Source organism: Numenius arquata, chromosome 3 (genome assembly GCF_964106895.1).
Source record: "Numenius arquata chromosome 3, bNumArq3.hap1.1, whole genome shotgun sequence".
In the NCBI taxonomy this organism is placed as follows: Eukaryota; Metazoa; Chordata; class Aves; order Charadriiformes; family Scolopacidae; genus Numenius; species Numenius arquata.
In genome coordinates, this window is record NC_133578.1 from 52,858,899 (window position 1) to 52,879,729 (window position 20,831).

At 40.1% G+C, this 20,831-nt stretch overlaps 1 protein-coding gene across 1 annotated transcript in view; it reads right to left on the bottom strand.

The window, feature by feature from the left end:
• The window catches only part of RAD54B (RAD54 homolog B), a 72,488-nt gene that overhangs the window by 47,999 nt on the left and 3,658 nt on the right, over nt 1–20,831 (bottom strand). Inside the window, exons 2-3 of the mRNA XM_074145109.1 lie at nt 16,325–16,473; nt 15,489–15,663 (exon numbers count right to left, since the gene is read on the bottom strand). Coding sequence (XP_074001210.1) covers nt 15,489–15,663; nt 16,325–16,462 — 313 coding nt within the window. The 5' untranslated portion in view covers nt 16,463–16,473. The remainder of the gene's footprint in view (nt 1–15,488; nt 15,664–16,324; nt 16,474–20,831) is intronic.

The following is a 20,831-nucleotide window of genomic DNA, read 5'->3' on the forward strand; positions in this document are numbered from 1 at the left end:
GGGATAAAAATCTGATTTATTTTTAACACGATGTATGTGCGTTTCTCATGTTTGCTCGAAACCGTATCACCTTAAACCCAGTCTTCCCATAAAAATGCACGCAGGGCTTTAAATCTCTGTGCTCTAAATGAACAAATGGGAGAAAGAGGAAAAACCCGCAGACGGGTGCAAGGAAAGGTGCTCTCAGATACAAAAAAAAAAAAAAAAAAAAGGCAAAAAACTAAGTTTGAAAAATGACGTACAGGTCTGAAAGAGTCCGGAGGGTGGAAACAAACACCATTTGAGATAGTGGCAACAGCTTCTCGAGCTTAACATGTTCAGCCTTGAGAACAAGGGAACCTAGAAGGGGGGTGAGGGAAAGGGAAATCTAATTATAGTTTGAAATATCTTAAGGCTATAAACATCTAGGTATAAACTTGTTTGCTCTAAGGGGAAAAAAAAAAAAAAACACACAAACCAACCCAAAGCAGACACAAATCGTATTCAAAACAAGAAATTCAAACTAAACAAAGGGAGACTTTTAACTGCTAAAAATCAATTAGCATTTAGAATAACAAGCACATTTGGAACCGTTTCTGAGATTTGGCCTGTCCGTACCACCTAACAAAACTGCGACCGGTCCACTTTGCTGGAATTCCTTTCAAGCCAAGATTAAATAAAGCATTTTTATAGTCTGAAGCCCATTGCACTAGAATTTGAGAAGCAAAATACTTATGTGGTTAGAAGCACTGTACGAAAACCATCACTTTTAAACACCTAATCCTTCTCTATTTCCCCACACTTTGCACTTTAATAATATTATGAGTAGAAAGCTGGTGGTTACCCTTTTTTTTTTTTTTTAAATTTATACACTTGGTTGTTCCTCAATAGCTGGCGGAAAAAAAAAAAACAAAACACAACCCAAAAAGAATTGAATGTGCCTCAGTTTAGGCTCTGGCAGTAACAGAACTGAGGAGTCGCAGGCGAGCCCACGCTGTACCCTCTGCTGTTGAAGCTTTATGCAGTGCCCAGTCTCTTGACTTTTTAGTGACCGAAAGAAAGAAGTCAGTGTTGGGTTGTGCGATCAAAGGCTTCTCCCCACAGACACAAAGAGCACAGACGAACAGCATCAGGCAGAGGAACCCCGATAATCCAAATGAAAGCAACTGAGTCCTAAATCCGGCTGCTCCCAGGGTAGAACAAGGACAGGAAAATACTGGGGAAAAAAGGGATAAAAGGAGCCAGGTGCTTGTAAACAGGTGGCTGTTCAGAACGGTTGTCCAGCCATGCCCTGCACCTGATCACTGCAGTTTGGCCTATCTTCCTGTTAAACTACCATCTGTAACTTATTTTTCTGAGTGAGGGAAATCTCTACTCTGGATGGATGACTCCACATGGAAGTGGACATGCCATGTTGCACCACGGGTCACAGGGCCCCAGGTGCTTGGGACACCAGCAAGCACAGGCGGGAGCACCTGCATCCTGCCTGGGTACCAATATCAGCGTGGGATCTCTGGCAAACACCAAGCCGGACTAGCCAGCAAGTAGGCTTGGGAGCCAAGAACTGGAGAACTGTGAGTCTGGCCCAGATACTAGAGAGACCAGAAGGTCTGAGATTTGGCTACTGGAAGGCCTGGGACACCTGGGGTCTGGCCACTGGTAAGGTCATAAATCCGGACCAGCTGCCAGAGAGACCCAGTGCAGGTCTGTGAGGCAACTGGGAGACCAGGGGATCCAGGGATCAGCTACTGAGCAGAATAAAGAGTCTGCGGCCAGTTGCTGGTGGGATCCATATTTTATACATATGTATTTTCCACAAACAGGCTTTCATCCCAGTCAGCCAGTGAAGGGAAAGGATGAGGCCACTGATGCTGCTTGTGTTTGCATGAGTGCTGCGTTTTCTGTGTGGCTGGCCGTATAGTATATACGTATAATGTGTATACACACGCCTCTGCCTGTTGGGAATAACATCCTTGTGGACCTGGCCACCAGGAGCTGCAGCAGTCTCCTGTACACTGGGCTACCAGATGCAGCAACTCCTACTACAGACCTATCTAAACTTGTATTACTCTCTCACCTTACTGCTCAATGTTGCTAGAGAGACCAAGTTTCCACACTAATGCAATTATAGCAAAATACCGCTACAAAGGTTTCTTTTGAGCAAGTGCCTGAAGGAATCAGTCTGAATTACATATTGTTCTGCAGGAGTGTAAAATAACCCTTGTAAAAACGAATCTGGCTGCCAACCAAGATTTTTTCCTTTTTTTTTTTTTTTTTTTTCCTTTTTAAAATAGCTCTGCTCATCAGCCTAAGGTCATATCAGTACTTGGATGAGAAATCACAGAAGGTGAGAAGCCTGGATATTAATGTTACATATAGACTTCTTTGAGCTAAAACAATAGGTGTAGTTCCAAGACAATTACAAAAAAAACAAATGTCGCCGCAGTCCACACTTCATCCTACACCTTCCACCAACACTAGCACTTACACAGCACACCACCAACACTAGCACTTATACAACACAGTATGCAACCAGTTTAGGGAGATGATCCAGCTACAGACTAAGCAATTTATTTATTTTTTTTGGCAAGCATAATCAATATGGGTTCAATATGAGCTCAATAATTGGTTTAAGTCAACATAAATGTGGGACATTGCCAAAACTGGAATTCCTGCCTCCCCCCAACCCTGTCATGTTCCTGCCCCTTCACCATTCTGATAGGAGCACTCACAAATCTTCTGAGCAAGCCAGGTCAGGGAACTGATTTGTCTGCAAATTAATCATTTTTTTCTGATCTGGGTTAGTTTTAACCACAAGCATTTCCCTGATCCAGTGTGCCACCACACAAATAACGCACACAAAAAGAAATACATTGAAAAAACTTCTTCAGACTCCATCTGGATCATTTTAGGAATAGTTTGCAATGCACCCTACAAAAACTTGTATTAGCGTAACTGAGGGGACAGCAAACCACAGGTAGTAGGAGGAAATTCTGGTCACTGCTGAAGAAAATAGCTCTACGTGCCCCCCTCTCATCACTTCACTGCCTTCCATAGCTCCTGTTTTAATCCTGTGCGCAAGGTACAGCTCATTTTTTCTTCATATTTTCAAGGTGGAATTCACTAATCTGCTCAGAATTCTGAAAAGAAGCAAGTCTTGGATTCAGCTTTTTTTTTTTTTAAATTTGTTTGATCCTTTCCTTTTAAAAAAAAAAAAAAAAGAAGCAGATGCTTCCCAATTTAAATGTTAATATTTAAAAGTCCAGATTTCAAGTGGATGAAATCTTTGTATTTGGAAGTTCATGAAAAATGGGAGTTGTGAGAGTAGATCAGAGGTTTTTTTCTAGGGAAAGGAAAATCAGCATGATTATTCAAAAAATGAGCAACAGCCCCTTGCTAAGGTTGCAGAACTCAAACAGTTGGGAAATAAGACTAAAAACTACAAGTAACAGGTAATTTCAGATTTTTGCTGCAGAAAAGTCTAGAATTAATACCCCAAAAAAATGATAAAAGTAGTGCATCCTGGAGAGCTATCAAGAGATGAATGAATCACAGCTATAATATAGTCAGGGATTAAAGTAGCCAAATGACTATGCATTGCTGAAAAAGTTCAATGGGCTCAAATTTTACAAGTGGCAGATTTGTATTGTGGCCAATAACTGCATCAAGTGCCCCATGTAAATTTAGGCACATTATGAGACAGAACACCCTCTAAAGGAGAATGTCTTAAATCAGGGAAGCATCCTGGATGTAAGGAGAAGAAGGATCTGTTGTCACACAGAACTGAAGAAGAATCTTTTCATGACACACTTTAAAAAAAAAAAAAAAATCATTATAAGGTATATAATTCAAAGGCAAAAAAAAAATCTGAGAGAATAAAGGTTGACCTAAGAAAGAATGCATCTTGAAAGACAGCAGACTTGAACGTTGAAGGGAATGAAGCCAGCCTAAGTGATTCAGGCTGGGACCTTCTAGTGCAGAAAAATAATCAAATCAACAGATAAAGGATTGCAAAATTCTGTGAAGGTGCTCTGCCCACAAAGTGGTAGCCACAGAATAAGCCTGAAGGACATCTGTTCTTATTCAATAATGTGCCAGCAAACGAGCTCTGCGTTTAGCATTTGGAATCACCTAGGAGCCTGAAAATCTTAAGAACAAGAGGAAAATTGCAAGATTTGAATCAAAGCTGAAGTGAAACCCTGATACCCTGTGCTTATGAGAAACTGTAAGAAGTTTCAGCAGCTATGATGGGGTATGTTACACATAACTGAATATGCTAGGGCATACTGGCAGCGGAAACATTTGGCAACTATTGAGGCAGTTGCTCACTCTTGCAAATGAATTTGGCAGCTGCATAAGATGACTTGAGAGTGTCTATAGGTAGCAAGGGCTGCAAAAGTTCCATTAGGTCATCATATAGTCCTCTTTACTGACACGACAGCAAGGCAGCGCCAAGTCATTTGATCTGGCCGTTTTAAGAGCTTGCTGCAGCAAAGGGTGGGTGAGAAAGTTTTCACCTCCAGAGGTCTCTCATAGGGACAGTTGTTTATGGGTAATCTCCAAAACGAAGGGTTGCAGACATTATTCGTTAAAGAGGGGCTTGAGGCAGACAATGTTTTGTGAGCCAAAAGTTGCAAGAAGACTTCACCTGGAAGTTAAAGTGCTTAAATATGTTCTTACTAGACTTTTTAGAAATACTTTTAGATCCTTTAAGTTGTTTCAAATAGCTTTCTCATTTCTCGTTTTGTGGTTTTTTTTTTTTTCTTGTCTTCATCATCACTGTTCACCATCAATGTTGCACTTTCTTGTTCTTATCCTTGCTGTACCTGAACTTCTCAGACCATCCCTTTTCTTTCTCCTGCACAATTATTTCTAAACATTTCTAAACCTCTGTCCTGCACTGGGGGCGAGGAGAACTAGGGGAAGCTTTACCTCTTTTTTCCTACATCTATTTCTGTGCTCACCATCTAACACGTATTAACTTCTAACAGTTCTTGCAACTGCTGCAAGAACAAGGGCACATATATCTCACGACAAGCACAGAAAAAACAAGACGTTAACAATGTATTTATTACCTTTACACCACTCTCTTGAAACTAGCCTGAATTGCACAGGGCCTACTCCAGAGCTCTTATCAGCTAAAATTCCAAGCGTAAAAGCTAACTAAACTTCTGTCCCCTGTGCATCTGATGTAAGGCATTCTCTCAACATTTAACCCACTGAAATGAGAAATATTCAAATTAGACAATTAAAATACCCTCCCTGGTCAAATTTTAAAGAATTTTTGTTGATCTCAGTCTGACATTCCAGGGCCCACACATTTAGATCTGTAACCATCCTTCAAACTAAGGTTGGCTTAAAGCTACAGCACTCTAAAATATAATACTTAAGTGATGATACAGCACCATGAATTAGCTCATCACTTAATAAGTCATGTCCTTAAAAAAAGAAAAGCTAAGGGCACCATTCCTTATGAATTCAGAATTGCATCCAGTTCCTAATACATGCTTGTATCTTCTCTGATCCTCTCTTCCAACAAGCTTTCTGATGACTGATCAGAAAGCAGCTGAGAAATAAAGAGAGATTTGAAAGTATGCTTTTCTCAGGATATTTTGCCTAAATTCTTCAATCCCCATTAGCAAGATAGCCTCTAGAAGAAGAAACAGTGCGAGAGAAGCCAAGTTTCTGCAATTCTATCTTCTCGTAGAGAGATCAAAACTTTGAGGATTGTCCTTCTAAATACTAACTTCAAAATACTTCCCCATGCACTATTCCCTGCGTTTGACATAGGAGCAGCTTCCTTCATTCTTCTACTTTTGCTCAGCGGGTATTTTGAGGGCAGTGAGATAGCCATCTTATCACCATCTTGTTGATTTTAGGAAAGTCATATTGTGACAAAGCTTCTGTTTCAGGGGAAAACTTAAGGCCCAAAGCCAAGAGCTGGGAATGAACTGCCGTGATGCTGGCATGGCAACAAAGGGGATCCAAACAATGAGCATGGCCACAGAAATATTTGGAGACTGTCTTTGAAGGGATCCAGGCCAAGTCTGTAATAACACTCATGATAGCTCAAAAAAACCTTCCAGTTCCCTTCAATAAGGCATTTCTTGTCCCTCCACCTGATAGCTGCATTCTCTCCATCTTCCCTTAAATCTACCTTCGTATCTATTGGGGATGGGAACTGGAGGAGATAAAAAAACCTACTCCCATACCCCAAACTAGGGCTTTCCAAAGGGTGGGAGAGTGGAAAAGAAAAACATCCAAGAAATTTAAAATAGCCATGTCTCTCGTTTGCCTGAGTTCACTCCTTAAACACACACAGTCTGATAATAAATTTCAATAGTCAAAAAGGAAATAAGAAGAAATTATGTGTACTACTTCCCTCAGAATGAATGAAGAAACTGAAAGAATTATTAGTGCTAAACCTGAATCCTTGAAAACAGTCTCTATACAGAGTATTTCCTAGAGTCTTCATTTTTAAAGTTATGGCATTAGATAATTTCATTTTGTGTATACTGCAGAGTATATGCCACGTGTTTGTATGCAAGACCTGGGAGATAAATTATAATAAATATATTGGGATAGTAAGTTCATTTCCCAACACATCCCCCGCCATCCCTTGGAAAGGAGGATTTGCTTTATTTCTGCAGTTTCAAAATTAGGTCTCTGTCTCCACACAGGAAAGAGCATTTAAGTCTTTCTTTCTTGTTTAAAAATTTTAATTTTCAGTAACTTAACAAGTTAAAGAAAAATGCCTAAAAGATTATTATCTTTACATGCAGCACAGCTCTCTTCAATAGCTGATACATCACTACTCAAGAGTAAAGAACCTAGCAATTTATATTTTTTTCATTGTAAAGAAGCAACAACACTTCTATTCAATAGGCAAGTTACTGCTGCAAAACTTTCACTTTAATCCCTCCAACTTTTTGGAAAATGTTGAATATCTTAAACCTAAAATAACTCTGGAGTTTTTTTTATTTTCTGACCGTGTAATACCCTTTTAATTTCTGGTTTCCTTCCCCTCTCTATTATCTCCACTAGTTCAAATACACATATCAGAGCACACTTAAGCAGGACAAATGACAAGTATATTTCACTGTCAATTCACTGCTCTTTTCTCAAATGTGTGAATATCCTGGTTATATCATCTATTACATAAAGCCTAGTTATTCACATGACAGCAAGATCTGATCGTATCAAATTATAAATTACGTTGTACTAACTGGAAATATCACACTAGAATTATGCAAGTCTGGATTTGTTTTACAGCAGCCTATAATACTGCATTGCAGATGGCTATGCTGTCCAGGAAAGCGGCTTTGCAGTCGCTGAACATTACACGATATGTTTCACTGTCCCGCACGAAATCCTGGTCTCAAAATTGGAAAGTCATGGGTTCGATGGATGGACCACTCAGTGGATAAGGAACTGGCTGAATGGCCACACTCAAAAGGGTTGTGGTCAACGGCTCAATGTCCAATTGGCAGCCAGTGATGAGTGGTGTTCCTCAGGGGTCGGTACTGGGACCAGTGCTGTTCAACATCTTTGTCGGAGACACGGACAGTGGGATTGAGTGCACCCTCAGCAAGTTTGCCGATGACACCAAGCTCAGTGGCATGGTTGACATGCTGGAGGGAAGGGATGCCATCCAGAGGGACCTGGACAGGCTTGAGAGGTGGGCCCATGCAAACTGCATGAAGTTCAACCAGGCCAAGTGCAGGGTCCTGTACCTGGGATGTGGCAATCTCAGGCACAAATACAGGTTGGGCAGAGAATGGCTAGAGAGCGGCCCTGAGGAGAAGGACTTGGGGGTGTTGGTGGATGAGAAGCTCAACATGAGCCGGCAGTGCGCACTAGCAGCACAGAAAGCCAGCCGCATCCTGGGCTGCATCAAGAGAAGTATGGCCAGCAGGTCGCAGGAGGTGATTCTACCACTCTACTCTGCGCTTGTGAGACCCCACCTGGAGTACTGTGTCCAGCTTTGGAGTCCTCAACACAGGAAGGACATGGAACTGTTGGAATGGGTCCAGCGGAGGGCCACGAAGATGATCAGAGGGATGGAGCACCTCCCCTATGAAGACAGGCTGAGAGAGCTGGGGTTGTTCAGCCTGGAGAAGAGAAGGCTCCGGGGAGACCTCATAGCAGCCTTCCAATATCTGAAGGGAGCCTACAGGAGAGCCGGAGAGGGACTCTTTGTCAGGAAATGTAGGGACAGGACAAGGGGTAATGGTTTTAAATTGGAAGAGGGGAGATTTAGATTAGCTATTAGGAGGAAATTCTTTACTGTGAGGGTGGTGAGGCACTGGAACAGGTTGCCCAGGGAAGTTGTGGATGCCCCATCCCTGGAAGTGTTTAAGGCCAGGCTGGATGGGGCTTTGAGCAACTTGCTCTAGTGGAGGTGTCCCTGCCCATGGCAGGGGGGTTGGAACTGGATGATCTTTAAGGTCCCTTCCAACTCTAACCATTCTATGATTCTATGTTGCCTTTGGTGGTGAAGCTGGTCTAAGTTCCTTCTTCCCATCTCACTCTTGGTTGCCAGTTCTACTACCACAACGTATCTGACCAGTCAGCTGGTGGGCAGCCCAAATTCAAGATGAGTAACACTGGTTAGGGATGTGAACTCCTTCAACAAGCTACTGTATCAAGTAAGCACACTGGACTGCCTTCAGTCTATGGCAACTGACTCCACATTATCCAACTATTGGTAAAATCCAGTAATGATTTCTCCACTTACAATCTTTAAAACTAAAGAAGAAGGGAATTCATGGCTGCTGCATTTGGTGCTTCTGAGCACAGAAACAGAAGCCCTTGAGGACAGTGTTATGCTCAGTATGTAGTTCTGATCACTACCACACAGAAGGTGATGAATCCATAGCAAGAGGAAGGCAAAAAAACCCCCAAAAAACTACCTCAAAAAACTGAAGTGTCATGAGAACAAGCAATATCAGACTAAAGTACCTCTCATCTTCCTTTTTTTTTTAAAGTCCTGAGAGCATTGAACACTTTACTACTGTAATCTTAAAGTTACGTTGCTAAAACGCTGTTCCCTGCTTTGCTGTCATACCATCTTCATGCATAACTGCAGACCACACATGACCATGGCAAAGGGGAACTCGGAGTGTACATAATCAGCTGGAGAAATGCTAGGGAAGGTCTTATACCAGCAACAGAGCAGAAGACGTCATTTCACATCCCAAGGAAGAACACACCAAGCAAAAGGTGTTGTCCTCAGCAGATGCTAGAGAGTCCCAAAGCTGCAGACCAGATAACACAAGACATCTAGGACTAATAAATAAATACAGCAATTAATCACAGAAGTCTCAGTAAGAAGTCTACCTGCAGCTGGGCAGTGGGGTTACTGGGCCAATAAGTGAAAATTTGCATGTATAACCACCATGATTGATGTATAAATGAACACTTCTGGAACCAGTGTCAGATCAGAGATATAGACAATTTCTTTTCTGATACATTTACATCAATCTAGTTTTCTTAACCAATCCCCATCTCCTGAGACGAACTGATCAAAAAGGTACAGATGACACTTAAAGAGTAAAGAAACTATCCTGAACTGAGAAACAGCTTGTCTGTAAATTTGTCTATTCACTATTTATAAACTGTTCTGTCTATAAATTTGCAGGGAGATGGAGGACATCTCAAAGGGCTAGCAAAGTAATTTGATACTGTTTCAAATAACAAATTATAACAAAATTTACAAACTTGTAAAATCTAACTTGCAAACATTGCAGTAATAAATTATTTGCACTCAGGCATCCAGTAACTTGGTAATTATTAAGAGCTACAGATGTTTATGCAGTATCTTTTACCCAAAGACTTAACTGCGTTACCAACGGTTTATACAATCATCATACAATCAGAGGGCCCACTGTACTGCAGCTCTACACGCAGCTCCACCACTAAAATAGACAGGCATTAAAAATACTCCTGACTGGAATATGTTTTCCAGTTCAATCTGTGAAGTGCAACAATAGAAATGAATGCAATAACAGAAATTACAATTAACGATTCTACTTTTGCAGATATCCAAGTAATTCTAGCGATAATATGCTTCATTATGAGATGTCAGGCCTGAATGTTTTTACCTGTGTTATCCAGAAACCAAAAGTAGGCAGTAAGACTGAAATAGGACAATATGACAAATCCTGAAAATAACATTTTTTTAATCTCCTTATTAGAAGTGATAAGCAATTGATTGATACTGTCATAACTGAATAAAAAGTGGATTTTCTCTTATAATATTCAGATTAATTGGGTAAGAGGGTTTTTATTCATATCAAGTGACAGGAGGTATCAGACTACCCTGTAACAATGTTCTAGAAAGACGGAGGAGGCAACAAACATTCCTATTATAAAAATAAAACTGACTTAAATGAGCAAAGAGTCTAAACCTTATAGACCAATGTACTCAGTAAACATCAATATTCCAGAGAAGATAGAGAAAATATATTCAAAACTGTATGCAAATAATAAATACAGTTTGTATCATAGGCATGAAAAACATTCAAAAACATCTGTCAAGGGACATAGGGTGAACACGTTAACCCTGTTATGAAATACAGTTACAGTCTGTCTTCAGTTAGCTCAGAGATAGTATTTGAGAGTATGACGTCTCACGAAGTTCCTCTTGGAAGAGGACGCATTAACAGATGTTAGTTATAGATGAAAGACAAAGTATTCCTGAACCAAAACCCAAAAGGAGGTGAGCTGTAACAGAGTAAAACTCTATATCCAGCTTTTCTATTCATCTGCATCAGGTTCAAATAATAAAATTTCAGTCCAACTAGAATGTTGTGTCTGAGAACACAGGTGAAATAGCTATTCATTTCCACACACGATATAGTGAGCTCAAAGGAAAAAACAGAGCAACATCCTCTTGGATGAAAAATACCAACAGAAAGCAAGCTGTAAACTCAGATAATAAGCATAATGAATGTATGTTTATATAAATAAAAAAATATATATTAAAACCATTAAGTTGAAGAAGGCAATGTAGGTAAAAACCTCGGTTCTGACCAGTCACGCTTACGAGCAACACTGAGGCAATACGAAGTATAGTTCAGCAATCTGCCTGTTCATTGTTTCTTCAAATTCAAATTATTTATATTTATTTTGTTATTGCTTATAGGTCCTCAGGATATAATGAGGACAAGTAGGAACCAAGCACTTTTAAGAGCTGTGATAATATCCTTCCAAACGCGTTCATGATTTTGTTTTCAATTACTGTTAAATAGTTTAGGAATGTTGAAGTAACTTTCCATTTTAAAGAGCGTGCAGACTTACCTGATAGGATTCTGTGGCGGCACCTGAGAAAAACCACTAATGACAATGTCAAATAAATTACCTACACATCAATTGTTACTGTCAACAAGTACCATATTCTGAATAAAAAACAAAGGTACAAGAGATATTGCTGTGCTCTTTGCCTCTTAAAAACAAGCAAACACCGATTCATAAAGCGGTAGTAAAGTTCATTTTCCTACAAAGATACGTATTTATGGAAAAACATCACTTTCCAGTATTCACAACTCACAATCACCATTAGTAAACTGTCTGTTGAACATCATGGTCAATATCTTACAGTTCAAACTGTCTTGAAATTACAACACAGTTACATTTCACTCAACAACAGTTGCTACAATCTTATTAAACCATCTTTAGAAATATCTCATCTCATAGAATTTCAGAGTCCCTTACACTTTACTTTCATTAGTGAAATTTTAGGAAGAAGTTTATTTTGAATGGAAGCCTAGAAAAGCAAGTATTTTTTTTTTAAGCCAGATATGCTATAATTCTTAGATTGATGATATCTAATCGTATCCTTACTTGTCTGCTCCAGGAAATGGACACCATGTGTCAGATAACAAGTTTTTTTGAAAGAATGTGCAGCATTTTCTGTGCTGGGTTTCAGAAAGATTAGCTTTATGAACAGCCCAGTTGTCCAATGGTCCGCAGGTGTTTCACAAGAATTTCAATGGAAACTGGGGTATTTATTTACACATTCCATTGCTGCACTGGAAACCCAAACACAGAAGCTTTGAGCTTGATATAAAGCTAACAAACAGTTTATCATCTGCATTAAATGATACGGAGACAATAAACCAAAATAATGCATACACACAGACGTTTTCAATCTTTATTTTAACATCTCTTTAACAGAGAGGTCATCTTTGGCTGCAGAGACTGGCAGTCGGATATAATTCCATTACAATATTAATAATAAGAAAAACCCCAAACTGTCTCTGGCTTTCACAACTGGTTCCTATTACTTCTGAATTTCATACCAAAAACAGCTTTGACAAAACAACTTCATTTCGCACTACAAAGGAGGTTATGGTTTACCCAGTCTACGCAATTGCTACATTAGCTGTAATGAATAGCAGAAGAGAGTGACGTAAAGGACAGAAACTCTCTTGGAAAATCTAAGTTTTTAAGAAATTACTTATGATTTAACAGAGCCTCAATCCAGGATTGTTTTTACAGTACAGTGCTTGCATCACCAGTGAACCTGATGGCCATAACTAACACTGACATTAGATATCCTTATTTTATACCACATTTCATCGTAGCTTTACAAAGACTTGCAGGGTTAGCCCCATTCCACAGACATAGAAGAGCTTTTGCACAAAACAGCTTGTTCAGTCACTCAAAAAGGTAGCAGCACAGCATCAACAGGAACAGCTCTCCCAGTCTCACTCCACAACGTTTTGATTTTTCTAAAGTCATCACAGAGAAGCCATACCAGCTGCACCCAGAATTCATCACACTGAAAAAGCTTTTCCACTTCACAACATTTGTTGTTGGGAAGACTGCCAGTTTCCCAGATTATTTTGGAAATAAACGCACCAGTTATCTTTCAAATGCACTGCTAGACAGAACCAGCAGACACAAATTTTTGCAGATGTACCTATAGGGAAGCGGAAGCCCTCAAACAACTTGTCCCATACACACTGAAAATCTTCTGCAACTATGAGCTTCATCAGAACCGGAAGCTACAGCATGCAGCAGATAAACACAGAAGCTATAACACCAGAAGGACTTAAGACATACAAGGAGGCTGAATTTTCCCACATTAGTTCTGCCAAAACAGAGTACGTACACTCTGGGTCACGTATCGTGATAACGGCGGCATCCTCTCAGGGCTACCACAGGGGACCGACCAAGCCTCATTTTCTGAGGGTGAAACCCAACAAGAAGAGTCAATGGAAAGGGCTCTTCAGAGATGTTTTGCTGCCTACTGGGGCCTGGAACTCACAAATTGCTAGAAAGGGCATCTGGAGATTGCACAAGGCTTATAATGAAATTTTTGAAGGAGAAAAAAAACAAGGACAAGCAAAAGAGACAGAGGAAGGTGGTTCAGGGAGGAACAAGCACAGAAAAATAAAAGGAAAAAAGCAGCCACTTTTAAACAGGCGACTGGTCAGTATGCTTGCCCAGCACCCTATTGCCACAGCCTGTCCCATCTTCTTACTACACTACATTTCTAAATATTCTTCTGGGTGAAGGGACTCTATTCTGCGTGCGTAAGTGTGTATGGAAGTGTACATGCCAGCCACTGGAGTTGGACCACATAGGGTGGTCATAGGGTCCAGGTACCTCATGGGGCAGCCAGCAGAGAGGCCAGAGCCCATGCCTACTGCCTAGGTACGTGTGTCAGTGTGTGATTGCTAGCAAACACTAAACTGGACTAGCTGGCAAGTAGGGTAAGAGGACTGCGAGCCAAGTATTGGAGTTGCCATGAGACTGGGCCAGATATTGGAAAGACCAGAGGGTCTAGGAGTTGGCTACTGGAGGGATCAGGAAGTCCAAGCAAGTTACTGGAGAGACCAGGATATCTGGGAGTTGGCTACTGGTAGGTCTAGCTACCAGAGACATGTTTGTATGCATGCATCTCATTTCTTGGGCACAAGGCAACTGTGAAACCAGTGGATCCACTAGTCCACCACTAAGTAGACCAAGTGTCTAAGTCCAATTACTGGAGGGACCTATACTGTGTTTTGACTTGTGGGAGCGCAGGTTTGAGTACCAGCAACTGGACTTTGTGGTTCATATGTCCACATGCCTGCAGCTGGGGTGTCCAACAAATCAAGGAGCCAGCTACTGAATAGACTGAATGCATAAGATCAGTTACTGGAGGGATCTATATTCTGTGTGTATCTATATATAGATACACATATAGTCATGTATTTATTTTCCACCAACAGGCTTTCACCTTGATCAGCCAGAGGGGGGAACAGTATGCGTCCATTGGTGCTGCTTGTGTTTGTCTGAGTGCTGTGTTCTCTGGCTGTGTTGGCCTACGTTACCAGCTATGTGTATATAGATATATGTATTGTACATGTGTGCCTATTGGGAATACCTGCTCAGTCTCACTAGTGGTTGGACCTTGGGACATGCAGCTTTGCTTCTGTTGGACTTCCAGATTTAGCATCTCCTCGCACAAACAAAATTAAATATAACTTTATTAAAGCCTTCTGAATTATAATTCCAACCATTATGGAATCAAGGTGATAAGTGGTCATGAAATGCTCTTTTAAAACTACACTAATAACACAAAGTATTACCAATTAAATGAACCCTAAAACAAAGATCATTATCAATGTAATTAATTAGGAGGAAACAACAGTGAATTAACAGTAAGAGAGATGTTGAGAAGTCTGAGCTGGCTCCAAGAGGAGTGAATTTCATCTAGCAATGTTAGTAACCCAGTTCACATGCGACACTTTCAAGATGCACTCGGCTCCTGAGGTCATACACCTGCATTCACACAACGCAGAACATCCCTGCCCTATAGCTGTGGTCAGGGCACATGAAGAGTGGGAAATGAAGACAGTCAACCAACCCCACTGAGTCATTCAGGTCCATCAAAGCGCTACAGTTCAGACACTTCAGTATCTTCGCAGTGCTTATTGCTTTCGGAGTAATATTCATTACCAGGGTAATAAATGAATAAGCGCACAGACGTGAATGAACAGAGCCAGCCCTGCTCTGATGTTACACTAGAGTTAGCAGCCCGTGCTTGAACCTTAAGTGCCCACTGGAGACACTGAAGAAAACAGCTCAGATCTTGCACTGAGGAAAAGAAACCCTCATGAATTCTGAAAAACATGAATCCACTCAGAACGGTTAGCATTCTCTGCTTGAGGCCAACAGAATCTCCAAATTACAACACTTTTCCACTGTTTAGGGTATCCTGACTCTCATCTCAATATCACTCTGGACTAGAGTGAGCTGACTACAGTACTCCTCTGGAAGACACACACCTGAATAGCAGCAATACCAACTGGTTTCTAAAACATCAACTTTTTTTCCTTTTCTATTTTAGAAACATCATTTGTTTCTTTCACTGTCTACCCAAGAGAACACCAAATAATGCCACCATTGCATGACCCATATATTAGTAATCCATAAAATTTAATAAGTAGCATATCATCCATAAGTTTTAAAATTCTCTTATGATACATGGTAGTAAATAAGAAAGAGCATCTTACCAACTTTGGTCGTGTTTAGTGTTTTCATTTCCATCTTGCTGCTCTTATTAAGGTTGAAACAGGCTTTTTTAGTCTTTATTTCCCCAGCTGACTCCACAGACTGTGTAAAATTTGCATTTTGATTTTGGCCATATATTTTAGAAAGCAATAAAGCACTTCCCTCTTTCTCATCTATCTGCAAAAGAGAAACAAGTTCACAATAGCATTTCCTTCACGCAGTTGAAAAGAAATGGAGAAAAGAGCAATGAGAAGGGATCTTAACAGGTAATAATCCTCATTATCAAACTATCAACGTAAATACATGCATCCCTACACAAAGATATGCATCCCAGTGTTCACAACAAAAAGCGGATGCACACAATACCAAACACCACTTGTGCAAGTAGATAAAATCAATAAAAATTGTGATGCTTTTTTTGGTTGATATTCAGCATTTCAGAAAAAGTTCCTCGCAGCAAAACTGCAACTTGAGGTACTGATATTTCATTGTTAATTATCTTGGGTTTTTAACTGCTTTTGCCCAGGCATTTCAAACATTTGAATCCAACAAAGCCCAGGCCAGGATGCAATCCATACCTCAGCTACACTGAGAATTGTATTTGAATTCAATACTGATTACTTTTATTTGTTTGAAAAACATTTTTCTGCATCCACTTCACAGAGTGAGAGAAACCTAGCTAAGAAGCACAATCAAATGCAGTAAGAGCAAAGGTATCAAAATCTATTCTGACAGGCTGATTATTTAAGCAGAGATTGTTTGTGGTGAGCTCAGATGCTATCTTTAAGTAACAATACTGTACAAACAAATATACTTTATAGTACACTGTTTAGTTTACCTTCTTTAATTTCATTTCTTGGTCCACCTCCTTCGTTTCATTCTTGAGACAAACTGTGATACTTTTTCCTGGTGGTATAAACCTTGGCTTTTTGGCTACATTTCCTAGCACTTGACTTGGAGCAGCTGATCGTCTCATATTTAGTTATACTGCTTTGGAGGGTGGGGAGGAAGGAAGGAAGCAGATAAAGACAACTGTAGTCAGAATAGGCTTTAAATATAAAATATATCAATAGATAACAATATAAGCACTACTTGAAAACAAAATAAAAGAGAGCATAAAAGATTTTCAAAGAATAATCTTAACTCACAAGCATAATACAGTTTAAGAAAAAGTAGTATTGTTGCAATGCATTGTTTAAGTACTACAAAAGATTGACTACAGCAAATTCTGCAGTTGAACTCTTCCTTTTCCATCTGAAAATCCAATAATGCAGTTCTCAATAGCAAGAAATGCTCTGGAGATGCACAACGTAGGGCTGCTTAACAAACTTACACCAGTGTAAAAAGAAAGACAATTTGCAACAGAACTAATTATTCTAATAACTTAAAACATAATTTTGAAAAGCCCATTATTACTGCACAGTGAACAATGAATGTTGGAAGGTATGTTTTGTTGGAAGGTATGTTTTGTATCTGTCAGTAGCATTTTGCATTAAACAGTCAATTATATTGGTCATTCAGATTCATTACAATAAGATTAGAATTCAGCAGAAGATTATCTCAAAATTACAGTGGAGGTTATCACTCCGTGTTATGTCTACTTGAACAGTGGAAGGAATGTATTACAGGTTTTTCCCTCAAAATGTAAGACCATTATTCCCCTAAACAACCTCAGGACAAAACCAAACATACATCAATGTTATTATGACAAAGCATACTTGTAATCACTAGGATAAAAAATTATAATCTTAATACTTTAAAGTAGTAGAAACAAAAGAAGAAAACAAAATTCCAGTAGAATAACCCAGGAGCTGGAATGATGAAGACAAGCATGGTACAGCAATTTATGGAAGACACTTTGGTTTAATTCTCCATTCATACACAGACCATTTATTTTAATTGATTGGCCCCCCCAGCTATTAGGTAAAAATAAACCATAATACAGATTGCAGACACGAACTGCCCAAACTCTCTACCCCTCTACCACCTCGAAAGCGTGTCTGCATCCTGTTGCAACAGCCAGTGTTTCTCCACTTTTTTGACACTACTCTGCACTCCAGTGGTTTACTAGGGCACGACAACCTTTCTTTCCAAGATTTGCGGAGAAGTAGTAACGGAATACTGTCAAAATGTTTTGCAAGCATGCAGACACTAACGTGGGTACTCTTATCTCCTTCATATCTGAACAATTAGCATATATATGATGCTGTTATTAGACGTAAGCCTTAATGGCAAAGCGGCATGAACTGTTGTGACTTCCATGATGGCTATTATTAAAAATACAAGGAAGGAGGTCTATGGCCTTGTCAACAGCCATTCACACCTTAAGCCTACTTAAGTAGGCTAACACAACAGTGTTAGGATATGAAGTTTAGTTAACCCTATGCAATAAGGGAGTACCATAGTTATTGTAACAGGAGTACCTGCAGTGTAAACAACTGATAGTCACTGTGAAAGCTTAACTTCACTCCCGTCAAATTTAAGAACGTGTAAGACTATTACCAGTGTTACCTACTTGCAAGTACAAAAATCATTGCGGGTTGTGGTTTTTAAATGTAATATTGCTTCCAGCAATACATGTCTCTCTCTGTCTTCAAAATATAAGTTTTTATAAAAAATAATAAAAAAAGAAGGCTATATTTTGTGTCTTTACAGTACTATACAGAAAAAAGGAGATTATGGGTGTGCAACAGCTGCTAGATCATTTAGATGGGATCAGAGTAGGTGTAGCAAGAGCAAGGAATAGTTCCACCTTACAACTAAATCAACAGACAAGCAAATATGGCCTTTCCTCTGAGACAGACACCAATACATTTAATCACCCTGTACTTGCAATACCATTAATTACAGTTGCAGGGAAACAGCTGGAGGTAACAAGAAAAGCATTGCTCCTGCCTTTTATTAGCTTGACCAAAGTAAGTGTACCGTGAAACCACATCCTAAAACGCCTCATGAACGCATCTGGTTTTGTACGCACTGAATTTTTCTCCTTAAAGATACCTTAACAACTGCATTAAAACGAAACACAAAGAGTATTTCAAAATTTTAGACATGCAACCCAACACAGTATGCATGGAATTCTGTTAAAGGCAGTTACATTAGCCATCTTAGCACAAATTTAACAGGCTGCCCTCCCAAACACTCAAAGAGACATTCCTGGTCTAAATTATTTGTAGGCGACTCAAAGAAAGACGCAGCTCCGGATTAACTTTCACTCAGTTAAGCTGCTGACAGTGACTGCATCGCCTTGGATATCGCTATTAGTGAAAAACCACCTCAGACGAGTAATAACTGTAAGGATGATGCGCGGAAACAAACCCTACAACTCGAATAGAGTTATAAAGCAGGTATGTTTATTGCAGCCCTGGGCGCAAGGGGGATTTCTCCTCCTAACTTGCACACCCTTATGCTGAACCCGTAATTATTTATAATGTAAATCATACATATGCAAACTATGGGATGGACTAATACAATTAGTTCTAAGAATAGGTGGTACTATGTTAATTATTTCTGGGGCCTCATTATAATAAGTCTCCTCCTCCAGGCACATGCGTATTTTCTCCTGGTGGTCTTCTTTGAGGGTCTTCAGGGAGGAAGGCCCTGAGTCTTCCTCACGATGACCTTTTCCCCTTTATCGAGTTGGCTGTTTTTTCTCACAGTCACTGAATCAGTTCCCACCGATTGTTCTGCTGACAGGGGCCTTCAAGCTTCTTGCTATCTTCCCGTAGTAAATCATGATGTTCCTGTTTGCCTACTGAGTGTTCCTTCAAGGCTGGGGCCCACGTCCGCTAATTGAGTAATTCTTTTGTTTCTTCCCTCCCTTCCAAGGTTGTGATATACGTCCCTTGCGTGATTAATCCTTCTGTTTTTCCGTTTCAATCCCCCCTTTTCTTTGTCCATTTGTAAATTCTTTTACAAGTGCCTAGAGTATACTTTCCCTCCCCATCTGGTTTCTAAAGTACTTCCCTGACTCCACTCTTTCACAGAGCTGATGCTTCTTCCATTGAATATATTCATTTTTGGCCCCCTTGGTACAACATATAAAACATCTAGCTAATACACATACTAAAATTCCTAACATGAGTATTGCTGCTAAAAGGATAAACAGTTGTCTAAGCCATGCCAGATTAGGTAACCATGAGGTTAACTTTTCCCAAAAGTCTGAGAACCCAAACGTGGTATCATCTTGTGCAGTCTGATGCAAAATCTGAGTTTTAGCTATGAGATTTTGTAAGCCTTTCTCTATCCTTCCGTTTTGGTTTACATACGAGCAACAGCTCTGATTAATCACTGCACATAAGCCTCCCTCTTTCCAAGTTAATAAATCTAATGCCATCCTATTTTGAGCAACCACGCTTGCTAATGACTGGACTTCTTGTTGAAGTGCCTGTATGGCATCAATTGTAGATTTCTCAAGCGCTTCTATGGTAGCTGATATGTTTACGATTGCTCTCTCCAGTTCACTAACGCCCAGGGATGGTATAAGCCACCTTATAAAGCTATGGTATCTTGTTCCCCGTGTCACTAGAGGGTTCTCTACCTCTCGAATTCTCCTCCAAGTTGTTCTCAACATACCTGAGGGAATTTCAGACTGATTAAACACTTTATCTTGACTAGTTAGATAACCTATCGTGCAAGTTCCCTCCCACCCTGCGGGGAGCTGTTTTCTCCACACAGCCACCAGTATCCTTTAGGCAATTTACAGGGTCCATTAGTTGCTGTCAGATTCGCACCTAGGAACTGTCCTGCCCGATACCATCCATACTCCCAAGAGTGTTCTTTTCCTTGGGAAATACCGCTATTTTTATATGCAGCTAATTGGGTCTTATTGCAAAAGTCAATGTACGTAACATTTATCCCTGTTAAATCCCAATTTCCTACATTAACAGTTGCCTTGTTGATCCAGAACTTGCTCCATCCCCATGATGTGGGCTTATTTACCGGCCCTTTGACTCTATATTCCCCGTGTTCCCAGGTACAATTGTTATAGCTAACTAATACAACAAATTACTCTTCTTTCAACACTTGTAAATCAAATCTGGGTCCTAAGGGGTAGATATTGTCATCGTACTCACAATACCCGTTTGCCTCATTTTCCCTCTTTGCCCAAAATTTGGGCCAGGTTCCGTTGGCACAGTTCCAATTGCTTGCTGCCACCCCATATAGAGGTAACTTCATTTCTCCTTTGGGTAGGGTAGTGCATATCCAACAATCTGACATATTGGTAGCCCTTACCAATGTTTCTAGATTTTGTGAATATGTACTCACATCCCATGTCCCTCCCCATGAGATACAAAGTCCCGGCATGTTAACGATTATTAATGTCATTAATGTCCATCTCTTCA